The 15,181-nt window shown below is 37.8% G+C and overlaps 1 protein-coding gene across 2 annotated transcripts in view; it reads right to left on the reverse strand.

Annotated features, from left to right (window-relative positions):
- Positions 1-520: 520 nt before the first annotated feature.
- Positions 521-15,181, reverse strand: part of Ppp4r3a (protein phosphatase 4 regulatory subunit 3A) — a 44,910-nt gene continuing 30,249 nt past the window's right edge. Inside the window, exons 7-15 of one of the 2 annotated variants that reach the window (XM_021178683.2) lie at positions 14,702-14,818; positions 12,764-12,895; positions 12,567-12,669; positions 11,043-11,201; positions 5,690-5,859; positions 4,508-4,650; positions 3,519-3,709; positions 2,888-3,114; positions 521-1,795 (exon numbers count right to left, since the gene is read on the reverse strand). In XM_021178683.2, coding sequence (XP_021034342.1) covers positions 1,685-1,795; positions 2,888-3,114; positions 3,519-3,709; positions 4,508-4,650; positions 5,690-5,859; positions 11,043-11,201; positions 12,567-12,669; positions 12,764-12,895; positions 14,702-14,818 — 1,353 coding nt within the window. In that variant the 3' untranslated portion in view covers positions 521-1,684. Of the gene's footprint in view, positions 1,796-2,887; positions 3,115-3,518; positions 3,710-4,507; positions 4,651-5,689; positions 5,860-11,042; positions 11,202-12,566; positions 12,670-12,763; positions 12,896-14,662; positions 14,819-15,181 lie in introns of both variants that reach the window. The other variant, XM_021178682.2, reaches the window with a different exon arrangement.

A 15,181-nucleotide genomic window follows, 5' to 3' on the forward strand; every position in this document is an offset into this window, starting at 1 on the left:
GGGATTAAAGGCGTGCGCCACCACCGCCCGTAAAGTATCTTTTATACTTTATTGTGCCTCAAACTGAAAGATCCACTGCTTCAGCTTCCCAAGTGCATGCACCACCGCCTGCAGTATATTCTAAATTTCCTGTTTCTGTTGAGGATAAGCAGTTAGGACCACATAGTGGCCTCTCCTGGGCATAACATTTTATTCATTTACAACTACAAGGTAAGTTCTGCTTTCCACCTTTAAAAAGCGAGGGTTTTGGAACTCGTATTTTAAACATTTTAGTATGTCTAACAGTAAAGATCCTATTTAAGAATACATTATTTTTTTGGTGGTAATGGAGCTGAAAAATGGAAAGTGTCCCACCCCATTCTACTATTAAGCTGTATCACCAGACCCAAGAATAATGTTGTAATAAGGTACCACCTAATGGTTCTTGGGTGTTTACTCAGGTACCACCGCTTACAACTTGTATTCCAAAGGGCGTATGTTAAATAAAGAAAGAAAGAAAAGAAACATACAATTAATACAATTTCTCTTACTCTTCACTTTTCTTTTTATTATTCAAAAGTCAAGTATTACTTTTAAATCATCCATCCTCAATTTTGATTTAATGTACCGTCATTTCTCCAAGATATGAAATTTCCGAATCTCTTTGGAATACTAATTTCATGTTTCTAAGTTTAACAAAACTGTTGAAGTTTTAAATTCCACTCTATTTCCCTGAAATCTCAAGACAGCTGCTGATGCAAATTTTAATATAAAATATTTAGTCACAAAATAGTATTGCTTTTGTATGCACATAGTTGTAAGATTACTTTGCTTTTGTCAATAAAAACTATACCATCTTTCATAAAACTCTAAACAAATTAAGAACTGTGATGTAGAACACAAATTACACATGTAAAGCAGGTGCCAGCACGTTAGGCTATATTACATCAAAAAAGTTTTAATGGTCCCAAATATATATATTCAACAACTAATCATACACCCAGGGGGAGAGAAAAAAAACAGAAACAAATTGAAACAAAAAGAAAAATTATGACACAAATGACCACATCTAGAATTCCACTCAATCTTTAATCAAGCAGGGACAAATCCCCACTTTGAAAAAAAATCTGCAGTTTGAAGGGCAAAGGGAACAGATTAAAAAAAAAAGAAAAAAAAAAAAAAAGATACTTTATTTTGCCCCTCCCCCACAAAGGTTTTCCAAATCTGTTGTAGCTTGACTAAAATGTTCAGAATGTATGATTTTAAAGGCAGGTCTCTTTATACAAAGAAACTGCTGGCATTCTTTTCTAGTGAGGAACTATGGTAGAAAGACCCATTCTTCTCTAAGTCTCAAACATGGTCCAAGAAAGCAGGTTCTGATTGTAGCAACTGACTAGTCAATCCAGAGTTCCACTGACAAAACTCCTGCCCTGTTGGCTTTTTATTTCCATTTCCTTCCCTGAGAAAAGGGCAATGTGTGGTCCAAGCTGGAGAGCTCACAGGCTTATGTCTTCCCCTAACTGCACGGCATCCCCTCCTCCTGCTCCATTGAATTGGCACTTGATGAGCAGAAGTCCAGTGTGGTGCTGATCTGGGTCAGTCATTCACAAGAGACCACTGCACTTTGATGTGGATTTTGTAGGGGGGGAGGAGTAAAGAACCAGTTTTGTCAACAGGTACTGATGATCACAGGCAGTTGCTATTATTAGGACTCAAATTTTGCTTTCTTTGACACTGGTAGTGTGTCTTCCTTGTCTTCATCCTCATCGTCATCTTCTTCATCATCAGGATAATCTACCAGACCCACGAGTCCTCCCTGTTGAGAAATAAGAATTATGTAAAGAACCTACTACATTTGAAATGACCTGTTGTAAAACTTAGAAAAAGTATAGGCCCCATGCCAGCATGCTGAAAATAATTTTTATAGACATTCTAAAACTTCCATATTTTTTAAGGTTCTCTTAAGCTACTTAAAATGGCTTATGACTACCTGTATAAACTGCATTTTTTTATGGTATTGGGGTTGAACCCAGGGCTTCATACATGCTCAGGCAGGCCTTGATCTAACAATCTTTCTTTCCTAGTGTCAAGAGTCGCTATGATTAATGACCTGTATGTAGTACAATGCCTGGCTCAAATGTATTTCAACATAAAAGATAAAATGGTATCAAAATGCAGGCAGATAGGATATTTCTTCTGGATTTCCCCTTTAGCCCTGATTCTTCAACAGAAACTATGATAGTACAACTTGAATGGCTATGAAAATTCCTATCACTCTGCTCTCAGCCTGTGCCTTCATTTCAACGTTAGATTCAGCCTTAGTCCTGAGGGTGAAATGAGACTGTGAGGCCAGCACTTTTTTTTTTTTTTTTTTGAGATAGGGTTTCTCTCTGTAGCCCTGGCTGTCCTGAACTCACTTTGTAGACCAGGCTGGCCTCGAACTCAGAAATCAGCCTGCCTCTGCCTCCCGAGTGCTGCGATTAAAGGCGTGCACCACCACGCCCGGTGGGGCCAGCACTTTTTATCAATCCTAATGACCTAAGCTTGATCTTTGGGACACACATGGCAGAAGAACTGACCTCCACACACAGCTTTGATGTCTGTCCACACATATAAACAGAAACTCTTACTTCCCCTCCCAAGTTTTCACCTGGGTTCTAATTGAGAAAGGTAAAGATGAACCTGTAATTTATAAGTTAAACAATACCAAAGGCAGACTGCAGATTTGCATTGGACACATAAGTTCAGGTAGTGGTTGTGATGAGGTTTCACCTTCAGTTCACAGCATTTAGCTAGCTAGTTCCAGAAAAGCAAAGCAAAGAGATAATCCAGGAATAAAGACTGCTTCAGTAAGCTTAAAGCATGGTAGGGAAGGGCCAGCACAGGGGACTCCAATCCAAGCATATACCTTTGTGGTAATAGCTGCCGTCTGAGATGTACTCTTAGGGACGGATCCAGGAGAGCCTGGAGAGCCTGGGGACCCAGGTGATCCTGGAGAACCAGGCAGGCTTGTTGCGGATGACTGGCTGGTGAGGTTAGTCTTTGTCCCACTGGACAAGGAAAGTTTGAAACTTGGGCTCTGTCGTCCAGAAAGATTAGTTTTCAGGAGCACCTCCTTCTCTTCACTTTCTTTCACTAAAAATGAGAATGTAGAATACCTTTACTCTCATTTTTTCCCTAATTCCTCCAAATGAAATGACACTAAAACGTAAGTAACCAGCTCATTTCTTTGCTGAGGAGCAACCCTGAATGAAGTCCAACCTATGAACAAAGCCTATCCAAGTACCAAATACATTTATCTAGCAAATATTACAATGCAGAGAAGTATGATCTTCAGTATTACATTTAGTATCCATAACCTCCGAACCATCTTCCTTACATTAAGAAAACTCAGCCTACAGCTTTACAGTCAGCAACTCAGCCACAGCCTGTGACTCTTGGAATTACTGTATCCCTGGAGTAGCGACTAATCATTCCCTCAAGGAATAAAGGACCAGGACTGAGAGCCCCACTTCCCCTTGCTCTTTGTTTCAACATACATTTCTTCCTTTCCATAAATTTACTTATTGGATCCATAATATCATCGTCATTCTTCGTTTTGTCAGATGGAGACACCACAGCTTCTCCATCTTCTATGTCATCTTCATCTGTGTTGAACCACATCTCTTCTTCATCTTCTAGTGTTCTGGCATCTCGTCGATATCGATGATTCCTCAAGATAGACCGCATGCTACAAGAAAATGGAAGAAGACTCTAAGTAAGGGCTAAGGCATAGCTTAACATTATCCTGGAAACCAAATACCAAACCACATTGAAACAAATACATAAAAGATGAACCCTATCAAATCTAATAAACTCCTAGAATCAAATTCTCTATTTCCAAAATGGTAACTGTTATAGATCAATTTACAGATTTTTAAACCATACTACAGAGACAGAGGCTAAAGATGGCATAGGACTTAGGACCTGGGTTCAATTCCTAGCACACAATAGCAGCTCACAGTTATTTGTATCTCTAGGCCTAGGGAATCCAACACAATCTTTTGTTCTCTGTGATTACCAGGCACACACCTGATGCATAGACATACTTACAGACAACATGCATGTGCATGCATACACACACACACATACACTCAACCCAAACTGCAAATGTGAATCTAGTTTAAGAGGGTACATGGTATTTTAAATAATTTATACTTAAAAAACCAATTAAGATATGAACTGACATATGAACCTCACTACTATTATCAGTTTATGTTGGTGACTGAAGATCTTAGTATAATTTATCTATTTTCAGAAACAAAACTAGCACAGGCATCGCCAAGATGGTGTAAAAGTGTGTTCTGCCAACTATGACAGAGTCCCAGAACCACAGAACCACATGGTGGAAGTAAAGAACCAACTCCTGCAACTTGTCCTGAGAATACACCATCCCCCATCACAGTGTACTTGTGTGTGAACACAAATGTAAAAGATAAAAAAAATCTACTGCTGAATGATGAATGCATTCAAATATGTAGAAACTTACCTATCAAGTTTGGGGTTGTCTTGCCTTTCTCTTTGCTGTTCAAACCTCAATTTTAATCCTTTAAAAGTCTGCACATAATCTACATCTTCTAGTGCTTTCCAATAATTCTCAATTACATGGGCAGTTAATGATTTTATATCTTCCTACAGAAAAGAATTATAGTAAAATAAATCAGATATGAAAACATTACTTTTTTAACAAAGTAAGATTAGGCATACTGTGGTAATTCCTAAGACTCATCAAAAGTTTAATTTCACAGTTACTGTACAACTTTAAAGTAGTCAGACAATAAAAGAGCTTTTGGTGCTCCTGGGAACTGTCCAAAGGTATCTCCAGAGTGTATATCCAAGTTCTAGTGATTCTGGTTCCCCAAGAATGGACACAGTGGCACACACCTGCAACACCAGTACTCTCAGAGCCAAGGCAGAAGAACTGTCACGAGATGAGGCCAACCTGAACTGTGCAGCAGATGGACTTGTGTGGCGGCTGCACAGTAACATAGAGCACTACCCTCAGAGAATGCACTTTAGAATGATGAAAAAGGCAAGCAGAGGTTTTTCTACGAACCTTGGCTTTCCTAGATATCAAGTCTGTAGACCTAAGAGATTTGACTGCCTCTGCCTCGTCCTGGATTAGTGTTTGCCACCACTGCCCATCTCTCAAGTTCTGCATATCTTTTTGTTGTTGTTGTTTTGGTTTTTCCTTTTCTTTTTTTTTCTTTTTTCTTATGGTTTTTCGAGACAGGGTTTCTCTGTATAGCCCTGGCTGTCCTCGAACTCAGAAATCTGCCTGCCTCTGCCTCCCGAGTGCTGGGATTAAAGGCGTGCGCCACCACGCCCGGCTTTGTTTTGGTTTTTCGAGACAGGATTTCTCTGTATAGCCCTGGCTGGCCTCGAAGTTCTGTATATCTTAACACAATTCTTTTTTGTTGTTGTTGTTGTTTGAGACAGGGTCTGAGAAGTATTAGGATTCCAGATACAAGCCACCACCTCTAGCTCTATAAAGCATGCCAGATAGTTTTTGGCTTTTATTAGTCTAAATTGAATTACTTTTAGGATTTTTGTAGCATGGTTCTTAAAGAAAATCTCTCCAAACACTCTAAAGACAAAATACCAATAACAGATACTCAAGTTTCTCAGACATATTAAAACCAAAATCCTAAGGTAAGAAGACAGAACCTACCACTCTAATAAATTCAAACATTTCTATTATGGCGGAGTTCATCAGATTGTAACGAGATCCGTTGTTGAGAAATGCTTTGACTACAGGTTCAAATAAAAAACTTTTCATTATGTAGCGGTTATAAAATTCATCTTTTAATCCAATGATTTTTCTCTTAAAACGGAGGGCACCTGAAACACAGAGGTATTGCTGTTCAAACTTCTACATCTCAGATCAACAAACAGAATCTATTTAACAGACATCCATGATCACATGTATGCAGCATATGAACCTTAAGAGTAAGAAAATGCATTCAAAACAGTGTCATGTCAGTAGGTTGTAAAATTTATGCTTGTAATCCAACACTAGGAAGCTCTAGAATAGCCAGGGCGTGAGGAGACCCTGCCGCCCCAGGAAATAAGGTAGTGTATGTTATCATAGAACACAAGTCTTAGAAAGCCAAAAAAAGTTCTGGGAATATACCAATCACTATCAGCCAAAATGTAATTTATTGCTGAGGTAAGTAGAGATTATCATAATACTTAAGGTGATAATTCCTTCATCATACTTTTTAAAGCAACCAAAAAGAGCACTGTTTTATTAGGGCAATCCTCTGTACTATAAATTTGATCCTCCAAGTTTTGGGACACTCTTACTGTTTATAAAATGAATTTGTACTGGTTTATTTGTAGATGTGTTAAAAAAAAAAAAAAAAAAGACAGACAGAAACCACAAAAATCTGCATGCCCCCAAAATTGCCTTCCCATGGTTTAGATATAAATTTAGATTGTTTTAAAATGCGGTCCTCCATTCTCATTACAGCGAGTATGCTTTTTAACTTTCCCCTATTTTCCTTTAATAATTAGGCTTTAACTTACAGATCAGCAGATATATATTTGCATCTTGAGATATGGGGTGTTACTTAAGTCACCATTCATCAAGATCCAAATATACTTTGACAGCTAGACTTCAGCAAAGCCCTCTTTAACCTATATGGAATTACCAGTAAGTTAATGTCCCAATTACTGTAAACAGTTCAAAAAAGCATACTCACTTCATGTAGTCACATCGTCTTCGGTTGGCAAGATTAAATATTGTGTTTGTATTTTGGTTTCTTTGGAGATCATGGAAGTGGCTCGTTAAATTGCCAATTTGTTATTAATCAAGTCCTTCTGAGCAGGTAGCCAGGCAACCATGCTGACACGGTTTCTGGGTGGGAAGGCAGAGGAGTAAAGCAGCTCAATTTCTCTTTAGTTGGCACAAAGAGGTCCACAAGTGATGCCCAATTAGGTACAGTTGGTTAGAAACTGCCCTAACAATCCAACTTATTTAAGAGTGTATCTTCATAAAGAAACACTCTGGGCAGGGAGTTTAACTGAATTTTATTTTTAAACTACTGAAAAAATTTAAAAACGTAAGTATGGTTGAAGACCTTTTAAATAGCAAGAGTAGCATTGTTCTGTGTGGTGAATGAAGGCCTGACATGACAAGGCTTTATTTCTAAAACAGTGATTTCTCTTGTTTTTGGTTAGCTGGCAAAGGAACTCCACTTATTTTAATAAAAATCAAAAGCTCAGACTAATAGGTAAATTCTAAACATTTAGTAAGCAAGAACTTACTATTCTTCTAAGATTTGGTACTCTAACTCTGCAGGCTTTGTGGAGACTTGTGTCCTATCAGAACATCACGTTAACCCCGATACTACATATGCAGTTCTAGGCATGAGAAAAGAACCTCCTACCTTTTCAGAATTCAGTGAGGTCAGGACATGCAGACGAGACCCTGAACAACTCCTTAAAAGAACGCCTAAGCCAGGAAGTGCTGACGTAGTAGAAGGAAGTTCTAGGTGTTTTCTTTTGGGGTGGGGGGCTTCCCTCTCTTATTTTCATTTGTCCTGATTTACATCAATAATTACTTGTTTAAACTCACACCCAACAGCCCCACATCAAAAATATCCAATACTATTAGTCTTTGATACTGAATAACAAGTTGTTTTCCAAAGTTTACCAGTCAATTCTATAGAGTCCAGCCATTCAAAGCAGATGAGAAAACTCCTAGTTAATGCCCAATAGGCATTTTTAATGTAAAGTGCACTGTTTCTGCTCACAACACGGCCAATCTTCATTAAGGGGAGGAATCTTTGTGTTCCGTTTTGATCACATTTTTTGTACTACATTGACACAAGATTTCATTGCCACACATAGAACTAATAATAGAAGCTCTGCTCCCTCCTCTACCCCATCCCATTGATGCTCTCAGGATTGAGTCAGGGCCTCATGATGCTAGTATGCCAGGTAAAGCACTCTACTACCGAGCTGCCTCTGGCTTCACAATAAAGCTTTAAATGAAATTTATTCTTTTTACAGAGTTCTGTTTTTGTTCTCCATTTAGTATGCGTGGCTCACATATGGAGGACAGAAGACAGCTTTAAGGAGTTGGTCCTCTCCCACCATGTAGGTTCAAGGGACCAAACTCAGCAGCAAGCTGCTTTTATCCACCAACCCACTTCTCCAGCCTGAGTTCAATATTTTCTAACAACACTAAACACCAACATAAAAGTCCCCAAAGCCTTAAAAAAGGCACAGTAAATAGATACTGCATGTATCATTGTCTTTTCTACTTACAATGCATATCTAACTTATAGAATTCTCTCTGAAATAGTATACCTTTTTATTTCAATGCACCCTAAGTCTTGCTTCACCAAATTTATACAGTTCTTACGTACACTATAAAGGTCATGTAGGACGTACTGATGACTGCTACTGCTCTCACTCTCAAGTCTGGGAAGAGAGGCCGACTGTGAAGGATTTAGGTGTCAGAGTACCCTGTCACAGTTATAAAAGATGAATAAAATATACCTAAGATTAAATTGTAGTTTCCAATTTAATTTTCATCTTGTAAATGATTCTCTACACAGTTCTTATTGATTACAATTCTTTTTTATAATACTGCAAGAAAAGAAGACGCGGGGAGTGCCTGAACTACAGAAAAGGCCTTTTCTTTTAGGTCCCATGTGTCATACTCTTCTGTTGGACTCAAGCTCCCTATGTATAGCAAACACACCCTCTCTTCTACTTAACATCTTAACTTCACATTTAATTAAGGATATCATTCTCTCATGAACAAGACAATTCAAGTTAACAGCCTTGTGAAAACTGCCTGATCACATTCACTTAGAACAAGTTATTACTATGATTTTCCAAGTTCAGTTCCTATTAAGTTGGATTTTGATTTTCACAATCTCCCCTAGTAAACTACGAAAACAAAACTAATTATAAAGTTCATGCCATCAACTGTAAAGCTTACCTTAGTTTGAGAAGTATATAAAGACTCAATCTCAGATTCAATGAAATAGAATAGTGGCTTGTGTTTAATCTCCCTCCATCTCCCACCCCTTTGGAGACAGGGTCTCTATGTAGCCCTGTCTTGGAACTGCTTACCCTTTGAAGTACCAGAATTATAGATGCAACTGTATCTGGCTATTTTCTTTGCTGAAATAAAGCCATCTAATCTTAATCTATTCATTCAGTTTTCCCCTTCTGCCTCCGTTTCCCAAACAGACAAAACTCTTTATGGTGACTTAAAAGAACTTGGCCTTGGTACTATCTCCTCCCCTATGGTAAGCACGTGGGGAAATGTTTTCACATGCATGGTGTTCTGCCCACATGTATGTCTATGTACCATGTGTCTGATGCTAGAAGGGGGTGTCTGATTATCCTAAAAGTGGAATATAGCCAGTTATGAATTGTTATGTGGGTGCTGGCAATCAAATTCAGATCCTCTGGAAGACCGTCTTTCTAACCCCCAAAGCCCTGATTGGTATGTGCTCAGCTCACTTGTACACGATGATTGATTTTTTTGTAGTCTTTAGAAAATCTTAAGTCTTGTCAATAACACAAATGCTATGACTAAAATTTAGTGTTCTGAATGTTCAATGGAAGGTAAATGAGTCCAATGTTCTCTTATAAAAAGACATATTCCAAGTACATGTATTTTCATCACATATGTGTCAAGCAAAGAAACTCAACAAGTGAAAACTTAAATAAAACATGAAGCCTTAAAAAACAAAACAAGACAAAATAAAAAACCAAACCCAACTTACCTTTAAATGCCAATTGGCAAAAACTTGGTATTATCCAAGCCTCCAGAGTATCCCTAAACTTACCAGTCAGTCAACTTACCAATAACTACAGTTTAGATATGCAAACTTATTACTCAAGAAGTCTGGCTACAGCATAGACAAAGCACTATGGATTAACCTATTTCTAATTCACAGGTATGTTTTACTATAATAAACTAAGGTCTCGACATTGTGAATATCAGCTTTTAAAAAAGAGTGTAACTGGGGCTGGAGAGATGGCTCAGTGGTTAAGAGCACCCGACTGCTCTTCCGAAGGTCTTGAGTTCAAATCCCAGCAACCACATGGTGGCTCACAACCATCCGTAATGAGATCTGGCGCCCTCTCCTGGAGTGTCTGAAGACAGCTACAGTGTACTTACATATAATAAATAAATATATCTTTAAAAAAAAGAGTGTAACTAAGAATGAACTTAAAAACAAAACAAGAATAATCTTGTTAGAAAGTGTACTATTGCTCTGGGCTAAGGGTGCAGTGTGGTCAAGTGTATGCAAATGTTTTTGGTACTGGGCTCAATCATAGCATGTCACATACAAATAAAAATCACCGTGTGTAAAACTAGGAATGGTAGCTTTCCCCAGCATTCAGGCAGTCAAGGCATGAGGATTGCTGTGAGCTTAAGGCCAGCCTGGGCTGCAGAAACACCATCAATAAAAAGTTAAAACAATAAAAACAAATACCCCACCCTACTCCCAGCAACCCAAAAACAAAACAAAAGAAACTATAGCTATGAAATAGTTTACAAACCTTCTCTGTAAAGGTTCACATGTACATATTTTACTTTCTCTTTAGTAATATTTGTTTTTCTTTTATTAAACTAATCTTTAAGAAAATATTAAACCATTTCCAGTTTGTAGGTTATTAAAAAAATAAACAAACAAACAAACAAAAAACAAACCCAAAGAAAACAACAAAAAAATACCCAGACCATTGGTAGTTTTGGTTAAACTGTAGTTAGTTACCACTTGGTTCTAAAATAACACCAATTCACCAAATGATTTACTGGAAGGCCAGTAGTAGAAATATGACTTGACCTGGCAGATATCTTCTAGCCACTCAACTTTTTATGAATGAAGTTCTGCCTTATGCCCTGCCAAACTGTCATCAGGGCATGAGCTTGCACTAAGATCCTAGGCCTGATGACCCCTCAATCAGTTATGTTCTCAGCAATGAGCTTTAAAGCTAAAACAGAGTAACAGAGAAAGTTAACAAAGAATCCTTTAAGAAGCACTTACATAATGCCAAGAAAGCATGCTTGGAGGCCATAAGAACTAGCACTCTGCGAAGAATGTCCTTGTTGATAATATAGTTCTTTATGTGGTAGGTATGGTGCTCCACACAAAATGTTAGCAATTCCAATACAAGTGCTAGTAACTGCGCAGTTTGAAAATCATCTAAAATAAGCAAAACACGATCATATGTATGCTGAACAGACAACAAACAGTATATGGAATCACAGCAAACACCCTTCATCTCTGGTATAATTATGCTCTCTCTGCTTCCCCTGATTTCATTGAATTCTGTGCTTTCTTCATATTCACAGTGAGGTCATAACAAAAATATACTCACTGATTAATCTTTACTCTTTATAGTCAGCCAAGCCTCTACAAGTTTTTGTCTACAGCTTCGCACCCATAGCACAGTACCTTCTACAAGTTCTTTGTAAATGCTATCTTCAACATGTTAGTTTGGAAACAGGCCTCAAATTTTACCCAATATAAATAAACATTGACAGAAGCAAAATAACTTTTCAAAGACTTGATTTCTAGGATCACAAGAGAGTTTATTTAATGTGTTGGGCATATTAAATTCTAGCACTTCAGAGACAGGAAAAGACACTTTTACACCAACGCTATTACAGCTTTTATTAACACATGAATAATACTACAAGTTGAGTATGTTTTAAGTTAAACATACTACTCGAAATTATTATGGGTTTTTAGAGCCTCAACAGCAATTTCCCAATAATGACATTAAAACTACTCTTTAAACACAGACACATAAGTACAAGTCCTAAGGAATAAACGATAATAGTTTGCCATTTACAATGGCATACACTTGTGATCCCAGCACTGGGGAGACTGAAACAAGAAGACCTGAGACCAACATGGATCCCATAACAATATCTTTCAACCAACCGACCGACCGACCAACTGATCGACAGACTACGGAAACAAATTACTTTCTTTTGTAAGTACTTTTCTGTGATTATGGTGCTTTTAAACAGAATTCACCTTAAAAGTCTCTTGAAAATACATGAAAAAAAAAATCCCAATCTATTTATAAAATTTTTAAAATTTATTTTATTTATGAGTATACTCCTGCTATCTTCAGACATACCAGAAGAGGGCATAGGATTTCATTACAGACGATTGTGAGCCACAATGTGGTTGCTGAGAATTGAACTCAGGACATGTGGAAGAGCAATCAGTGCTCTTAACTGCTGAACCATCTCTTCAGCCCTATTTTTTTATTTTATGTGCATTAGTGTTTTGCCTGTATATATTTCTGAGACTATGTGTGTGTACGGTGCCCACAGAAGCCAAGAGAGAGAGAGTGTCAGATGACCGAGGACTGGAGTTCAGACTCTTGTTAGTTGCCGTATGGGTTCTTGAAATCAAACCAGGGTCTTCTGGAAGAACAACCAGTGCTCTTATAACCCTTGAGTTACTTCTCTAGCCCTAATGTCTTAAATCTAGTTACACAACTCAGCCTTGAGCTTCACAACTCAAGAAAACTATGAACCTCTAGTATCTTACCTTTACTAGGCTTGTCTTCTGTTGTATTTGCTAGCAAGGGAGCAGTGAGAACATGCATACAGTGCTTGTAGAAGAAACCCAGAAATTCAGTCTTTTCTGTTTTCTATGGATTCAAAAACACTTTGATGAATTTCAACTATTTTGGTTAGCATTAAAACACATACTATTATGAAAAAGGAGAAATGGCTATGACTTACATTGGCAGTGGCTAGCATGTTCTCTGGGTCAACTAAAGTTCGAAGCAGGCCCATAAGTTGGACTGCCCCTCCAAGCTCAGGATCTGTATCACAAATCATATGTTCTATAATGAGGTTGATGAGCAAAATATCCTGGCGATAAAAAATACACATAATACAGATTACTAAAACAGATATTATAGAATTACAGCTAGAATGACTGATTCATTTAACAGGATAGATGGAAGTTTCTTTTCTCTGATGGGTAGTTCAAAGACAGTAAATAGTACCAGAAGAATTTTAAAAGTGCTCCTCCAATCTCTTTGAGACAGGGTCTCACTATGTAGCTTTGGCTGGCCTGGAACTTAAAGGCTGGCCCTACAACTCATAAAGAGTTCTGCCTGCCTCTGCCTCCTGTGTGCTGGGATTAAAGTAGTGTGTCACCACATATGGCTTTTCTATTATCTTTAAACTCATCTGATTAAAGAAGGGAGGGGGTACCAAAACCAAACAAAACCACTCCACAAAGGTCAGGTTTGGTGTTAAAACATGTCTTGCTTCTGTACTAACTCCATTTGCCTTCTGCAGAGAACTCATGAGCTTCACTTTTATGGCTTCAAAATAAGAATACTTAGCTAGAATTCATAAATCTCTTCTGGCTTCACTGCATTTATTTTTATAGTTTTCCTTTATGGAAATAATAAATTGGATAAAATGAGACTAGAATGTACAGAACAGTAGTACATTATGTGGATTTTAAATGCCCAAGAAAACCAACTTCTGGTTTCCCTAAGGACCTTTTAGGGTTGGTGTTCTTGGCCCAAGGGCTATATAAAAACTGAGGGAGATAAAGCAAGCAAGCTCCTGCTATTTGTCTATATATGCTGTGGTAAACAGACAAGGACAAAGAAAACACAGACAGTGTATGGAAATGACTGGAAAACGAAATCCAGAGGCCTAATGCATGTTTGTGAAGTGTGAAGACACACAGGCATGTCTGCTCACCCAGTGGCTACAGGGCCTACAAGAACAGCCTTTAGTTTTAATTACTCAAGATATTCTGGTTTTTAAGATAGGACTATTTCATAGAAGGAAAATTTGACATAAGATCCAGCAATTCATGGTACAGTTCTGCATGTACTCTACAACTATAATTTTAAAAACAAACCATAAATACAGACATTATTAGGCATTCAACTTCAATGTGGCACAGTAGATTTTAAAAAGTAATAGCGGCTGTTTCATTTTGTAAGAAACACTGTAAGCTGACATTCTGTAGACTTCCTTCCCCTAGAGGAGACACCATTTTCCCGTTCTCAAGGAATTCAAGATAGTTTAATCTATTGAGTAAAAAGTAGCTTCTAAAACTTTGGAAGGAATATAAAAACCAGAAGCAGTAGTTTAATAAAACAGAGTGGAAGAGCACACACATTCAGGCTTCTTCACAATTATGTATCACACACGCAATTTACACTACCACCGTCTGAGCTACTTTTAAAGCCAATTCACCGATTCCAATCTCGGATTAAATACAGCCGCAGCATACAGGAAATAGTTTGTTCTTATTCTTCCCTAATGCTTTTCAGGAGCCATATTTTATCTCTTTCATCTAGTTTCTTCTGAGAATCCACCTCTGGTAGTGCTTTCCAATGAAAGTTACTCATAGTCCCACAATCAGAATGGTCAATTGATTTAAGGGTTTAAATAAAACATTATGGCCAAGTCAACTTCACAACTAAAAAAGCTGAAGTCAAATATAATAAATTTATAAACTAAGGCAGAGGAAACTAAGGGGAAGAATGAACTATCTGACATTATGGCTACCTGTTCCCCAAAAGCATAGTTTAGATCTTAAAAATACATAACCCAGCTATAGCCTCCTATGCATAAATACTTACTATTAGTGTAAATAATATTTACCTTGCTGGTTATTTTTTGCTCTGTTAACTTCTTACTTACATCATCATTCTGTTGTGCCTCCTGCATGACAAACTCTCGTACCATGGATGGATTATATTCAACCAAGTATGAGAATATATCAGTAGCAGCACTTCGCACCTGTGTGTCATCCATGCCCTGCGAAGTAAAAGCACCAGTCTCTTATAATCTTAACAACTTCACCAAGGAAATTACCACAAAAGGCTACAACATAAAACAAACAAAACAAAACAAAACAAAACATATAAATGGTTGCTGGGGAGGAACTCTTTTTGTTGATTAAGCTGCTTGATGTTCCAGCAAACAACTCCCTATACATGCTTGCCTGTATACGCAGCCCTACTTAAAACCAGTGGGTCATCAGAAAAAAGAAAAAAAGATAAACTAAAAAGACATGAAAGACGGGGCTCCCAATGGAGAAGCTAGAGAAAGTACCCAAGGAGCTAAAGGGATCTGCAACCCTATTGTTGGAACAACATGATGTACTAACCAGAACCCCGG

This window comes from Mus caroli, chromosome 12 (genome assembly GCF_900094665.2).
Source record: "Mus caroli chromosome 12, CAROLI_EIJ_v1.1, whole genome shotgun sequence".
Taxonomy (NCBI): domain Eukaryota; kingdom Metazoa; phylum Chordata; class Mammalia; order Rodentia; family Muridae; genus Mus; species Mus caroli.